Source organism: Phyllobates terribilis, unplaced genomic scaffold, assembly GCF_046119375.1.
Source record: "Phyllobates terribilis strain yellow unplaced genomic scaffold, ASM4611937v1 Scaffold_7__3_contigs__length_470593459, whole genome shotgun sequence".
In the NCBI taxonomy this organism is placed as follows: Eukaryota; Metazoa; Chordata; class Amphibia; order Anura; family Dendrobatidae; genus Phyllobates; species Phyllobates terribilis.
Genome location: NW_027362767.1, coordinates 425,398,267 through 425,404,059, shown reverse-complemented (window position 1 = coordinate 425,404,059; position 5,793 = coordinate 425,398,267). Strand labels below are relative to the sequence as shown.

Here is a 5,793-nt window from a genome sequence, read left to right as displayed (position 1 = left end):
CATTATACAGTATATGGGGGCTGGGGCAGCATTATACAGTATATGGGGGCTGGGGCAGCATTATACTGTATATGGGGGCTGGGAGCACTATACTGTATATGGGGGCTGGGACAGCTTTATACTGTATATCGGGGCTGGGGTGGCATTATACTGTATATAGGTGCTGGGGTGGCATTATACTGTATATAGGGGCCCGGTCACTGTGCTCCCTTCCAGCCAGCTTCTTGCTCATCTCCAGTACATTGTATTCGTTATTCCTGATCTGCTGAATCGTCTCTTGTCCTCAGATCTGATTGTGTCTCATCATCATCATCAATCAGTCATCATCATCAATCATCATGAGCCCGCAGAGCCAGCGATACAACAGGTGGGCGAAGCAGCCAGAAGAGTGTTCCTCAGCGTCTCCTCCATCCCCCCATAGTGGACCTTCAACCCCTCCTGCCCCCCAGAGGGAGAGGGCGGAAGCTGCTCCTGCACAGAGTGGACCTTCTACTCCTCGTATCCCCCAGGGTAAGACAGGTTTGCAGTTTTAAGTCCTGATGTCTGTGGGGTCTAATACACACATATGTTCAGCAGATGGCAGCCACTAGGGGGCGCACATTGTCTGCTGATGTGTACAGGAAGACTGAGCTCCTGTGTGAATTTGTATACAATGATCTCCCCCTAGTGGTCACTGCACTAATCTTCACGGTACGCTGTGACGTTTCCTCACCAGGCAGACCAGTCACCCGCCGCAGGAAGCGAGTGCAGCAGAGAAACTTCTACCAGCCCGGAATCCGAGCGCTGATGGAAATAAGAAAGTACCAGAACTCCACCGCATTGCTCATCCAGAGACTCTCATTTGCCAGACTGGTGAGTGGTTCTCTCTCGGCGGCTCCTCTGGATCTTCTGTTCTTACTGATCAGTGGGACAAGTCTTGTGTCTTTTCATTCTTGTAGGTGAGAGAAGTCTGCACGAAGTATTCCTGCGGTAGGTCGTACTTATGGCAAAGCTCAGCAATAACGGCGCTACAGGAGGTCAGTCCTATCCTACTGCACGGACATGATAATGGGGGGCTGAATAGGGACCCCTCTATTTTACACATAGCCATCTGGATGGGGCTGTTATGTATTGCTGGGGTCATGGAGGCCAGACCTGCACAATCCCTTCACTTTTCACTTCTGTACTAAAAAGGGGCTGCTGTCTCTTGAAGTGTTTAACCCCTTCCTGACATTAGATGTTCTAGTACGCCCTGTGTGGGTTTATGCAGTTGTATTTATAGAGGACCTGTCACCTGATCAAAATATTCGAGATAGTTAAACACCTTTTAAAAATCCCTGAGCTCCCCTGATTCTTCTGCTCTTTTCCATTTTTTGCTGCGTCGCTCCATTGCAGAGATATTCACATTTGTATCTTCTGGAGCGCCGCATGTGAAATCTCGGTCTACCGTCCAACTGGGAGTTTCTCCAGTCTTCTCTGGGGCGGCACTGTCACCCCTCCCTCCCAGACTCCGCCAATCACAGTTCAGCAGCTGATATAGCAGTCTAGTAGTATTAGACACTGCCATGCTGTGATTGGTGGAGTTTAGGGGGGGGGGGTGACTGCTGCCCCAGAGAAGACTCTGGAGAATCGCCCAGTTGGACGGCAGACAGAGATTTCACATGCTGCGCTCCAGAAGATACAAATATGAATATCAATGGAGCGACGCAGGGAAAAATGGAAAAGAGCAGCGGAATCAGGAACGCAGATATTTTTTCAAGGAATGTAGCTCAATTTTTTTCTTTAAGGCTTGTAATTGGAGGTGGGGAGTGCTGTTCTGTGCACCCATTTAACCCTCCTCCCTACACTGCACGGACAACGCAAATCATTGCCATGGCAGCTGGGGAGGGGGGGGGGGCGCTGTTGAAGATTCCCAAATATTGAAAATATCCTGATCTTGAAGGAATTCACTGGTTTGTGTCAGTTCATCAAACTGCATTAATCATTCTACAAGTGACTAGAAAAAGCTTTGTCATCTCTTGTAAAGGATAGAATATACACTGCTCAAAAAAATAAAGGGAACACTTAACACAATGTAACTCCAAGTCCATAACACTTCTGTGAAATCCACCTGTCCAGTTATGAAGCAACACTGATTGACAATCAATTTCTCCTGCTGTTGTGCAAATGGAACAGACAACAGGTAGAAATGATCGACAATTAGAAGGATACCCTCTATAAAGGAGTGGTTCTGCAGGTGGGGACCACAGACCATTTCTCTGATCTCATCCTTTTTGGCTGTTGTTTTGGTCACTTTTTCATTTTGCCATTGCTCTCACCCCTAGAGGTACAGTAGCATGGAGGCGGTGTCTACAGTACAACCCACAGAAGTTGCTCAGGTAGTGCAGCTCATCCAGGATGGCACATCAGTGCGAGCTGTGGCAAGAAGGGTAGCTGTGTCTGTCAGCGTAGTGTCCAGAGGCTGGAGCAGATACCAGGAGATGTGGAGGAGGCCATAGGAGGGCAACAACCCAGTAGCAGGACCGCTGCCTCCGCCTTTGTGCAAGGAGGAAAAGGAGGAGCACTGCCAGAGCCCTGCAAAATGACCTCCAGCAGGCCACAAATGTGCATGTGTCTGCACAAACGGTTATAAACCGACTCCATGAGGGTGGTATGAGGGCCCAACGTCCACAGATGGGGGTTGTGCTCACAGCCCAACACCGTGCAGGACGCTTGGCATTTGCCACAGAACACCAGGATTGGCAAAGTCACCACTGGCACCCCGTGCTCTTCACAGATGAAAGCAGGTTCACACTGAGCACATGTGACAGACGTGACAGAGTCTGGAGACGCTGTGGAGAGCGATCTGCTGCCTGCAACATCCTTCAGCATGACCGGTTTGGCAGTGGGTCAGTAATGGTGTGGGGTGGCATTTCTTTGGAGGGCCGCACAGGCCTCCATGTGCTCGCCAGAGGTAGCCTGACTGCCATTTGGCACTGAGATGAGATCCTCAGACCCCTTGTGAGACCATATGCTGGTGCGGTTAGCCCTGGGTTCCTCCTAATGCAGGACAATGCCAGACCTCATGTGGCTGGAGTGTGTCAGCAGTTCCTGCAAGATGAAGGCATTGAAGCTATGGACTGGCCGCCCGTTCCCCAGACCTGAATCCGATTGAGCACATCTGGGACATCATGTCTCGCTCCATCCACCAACGTCACGTTGCACCACAGACTGTCCAGGAGTTGGCAGATGCTTTAGTCCAGGTCTGGGAGGAGATCCCACAGGAGACCATCCGCACCCTCATCAGGAGCATGCCCAGGCGTTGTAGGGAGGTCATACAGGCACGTGGAGGCCACACACAATACTCAACCTCATCAGGAGCATGCCCAGGCATTGTAGGGAGGTCATACAGGCACGTGGAGGCAACACACAATACTCAGCCTCATCAGGAGCATGCCCAGGCGTTGTAGGGAGGTCATACAGGCACGTGGAGGCCACACACAATACTCAACCTCATCAGGAGCATGCCCAGGCGTTGTAGGGAGGTCATACAGGCACGTGGAGGCCACACACAATACTGAGACTCATCAGGAGCATGCCCAGGCATTGTAGGGAGGTCATACAGGCACGTGGAGGCCACACACAATACTCAGCCTCATCAGGAGCATGCCCAGGCGTTGTAGGGAGGTCATACAGGCACGTGGAGGCCACACACAATACTCAGCCTCATCAGGAGCATGCCCAGGCATTGTAGGGAGGTCATACAGGCACCTGGAGGCCACACACAATACTGAGCCTCATCAGGAGCATGCCCAGGCGTTGTAGGGAGGTCATACAGGCACGTGGAGGCCACACACAATACTGAGCCTCATCAGGAGCATGCCCAGGCATTGTAGGGAGGTCATACAGGCACGTGGAGGCCACACACAATACTCAGCCTCATCAGGAGCATGCCCAGGCGTTGTAGGGAGGTCATACAGGCACGTGGAGGCCACACACAATACTGAGCCTCATTTTGACTTGTTTTAAGGACATTACATCAAAGTTGGATCAGCCTGTAGTGTGTTTTTCCATTTTCATTTTGGGGGTGACTCCAAATCCAGGCCTCCATTAGTTAATAAATGTGATTTCCATTGATGATTTTTGTGTGATTTTGTTGTCAGCACATTCAACTTTGTACAGAACAAAGTATTCAATGAGAATATTTCATTCATTCAGATCTAGGATGTGTTATTTGAGCGTTCCCTTTATTTTTTTAAGCAGTGTGTGTGTCCTCCACCGAGAAGCCTAAGCTAAAACTAGGGGGACGGCCTGCTCACTGAGGGATCAAGTCACAGCTGCCTATTGGAGCCTATGGAAGGGGGAGGAGTCAATCCTGCTCTTTAGTAAGGCTGTGTGCACACTGTGCACTTGTGATGCGTTTTTTCCATGCGGAATTGGCCCGTAAAAAAAAGCAAGGGCATCCTTATGCCAGCAATGTCTGAGTATTCTGAAGTACTTTGCACATGATCAGTATTTATCCTTTCAGGATTTAATGTGCGTTTAATTCCGTAGCATGTCCATTCTTTGTGCGTTTTTTATATTGAATTTATTGGCAAAATTGCATGAAAAAGAACAAGTGGAATTTCCCCAGCTTTTTTGCTGCTAAGAGGTGCAGAAATCTCTGCACAAAATACTCACCGTGCGCACATAGCCTAAGTGTTTTAGCTCATCCAGGGCTGGATTCCCAGCTACACTGCTCAGTCCTGCTGTATAATGTCCTCTGTGCTGCTTCTGGGCATGTGCTACATACAGACAGGAGAGCAGGAGCCGCTCACGTCTGTGTTGTGTAGGGGAGACATCATTGCAGCTCAGAAACAACAGAGAATTACAGATCGCAGCCGCAGAGGGGAAAACTGGAAAAAATGCAGGAAGTTGTATAATGGGCAGAAATGGTGCTATTGAGCCGTCACGTATACGGCAGGGACTTTATCTCACATGTCTTCCTGTATCCGCAGGCGGCTGAGGCTTTCCTCGTGCAGCTCTTTGAGGACTCCCATCTCTGCAGTCTAAAGGCCAAGAGGGTCACTCTCCGCGCAGAGGACATACAGTTCACACTGAGGATCCGCGGGGACGGGCTGGGATAATTCATCAGATCCACAGTTCTTCTACTTCCTAATGAAACGTTCCCGTTACTAAAAAGTTCTTTACAGGTTTCATAAATATCCTGAAGTTGTCGGTGACCCGGCTTTAGCGCCCCCTCCTGGCATTAGTTGAGCCCTGGGATGTTTCCATTTATTATTGGGGTAAATGTTACAAAATGTGTTTAAAGCCGAGTGTGGAGCTGAGGAATATAAATGGTGGTGTAAAGCCCCCATACACATTAGACGGGTGGTCCGGACCTGCCGATACTGATGACGGTCTGATAATGGAGGACACAGGAGAGAGAAGCATCGCTCCGCCGACAGCTGTGCAATGTGTACGGGGTCAGTGCAGGCCTGGACACCGGGGCCGCGCGGTGCGCTCACAGCCGCCATCTTCTGTCTCATGTTGATGCTTCGTTGCATTTTCTGTTCTCGATGTTTCTAATAAAACAGAAGCTTCTCTGTGTTTTCTGTCTTTATTGCAGTTGTGATCTCGCTGTTGCTCTTCTGTCTCTTAGGCCTCAGCCGTGGTCAGTGACTCCAGCTCAGCTGCTGCTTCCATCGGGGCAGGAGGTGGTCGGAAATCCATCGACTGTCATATCCCTTATGCTTTACACTGCATCTCTGCTTATTGATGTCAGTACGTGCAGAGTTGATTTGTGTTACAGTAGCCAATGAACGATTGTACAGTACAACAAACTATATGTCCCAG

The 5,793-nt window shown here is 49.9% G+C and overlaps 1 protein-coding gene across 1 annotated transcript; it reads left to right on the top strand.

Moving 5' to 3' along the window:
- The first annotated feature begins 576 nt into the window (after positions 1–576).
- LOC141155599 (histone H3-like centromeric protein A) lies at positions 577–5,355 on the top strand. The gene is made up of 3 exons (XM_073642466.1): positions 577–852; positions 939–1,016; positions 4,956–5,355. Exons 1-3 carry the CDS (start codon positions 577–579, stop codon positions 5,082–5,084), a joined length of 483 nt encoding a protein of 160 aa, XP_073498567.1. The 3' UTR covers positions 5,085–5,355.
- The last annotated feature ends 438 nt before the right edge of the window (positions 5,356–5,793 follow it).

Bases quoted from the DNA above. Each gene is read 5' to 3' on its own strand.
- LOC141155599 (XM_073642466.1), top strand. From the start codon at position 577: ATGGCAGCCACTAGGGGGCGCACATTGTCTGCTGATGTGTACAGGAAG. The intron at 853-938 runs GTGAGTGGTTCT...TCATTCTTGTAG, and splicing joins GACTCTCATTTGCCAGACTG to GTGAGAGAAGTCTGCACGAA. The intron at 1,017-4,955 runs GTCAGTCCTATC...CTGTATCCGCAG, and splicing joins CAATAACGGCGCTACAGGAG to GCGGCTGAGGCTTTCCTCGT.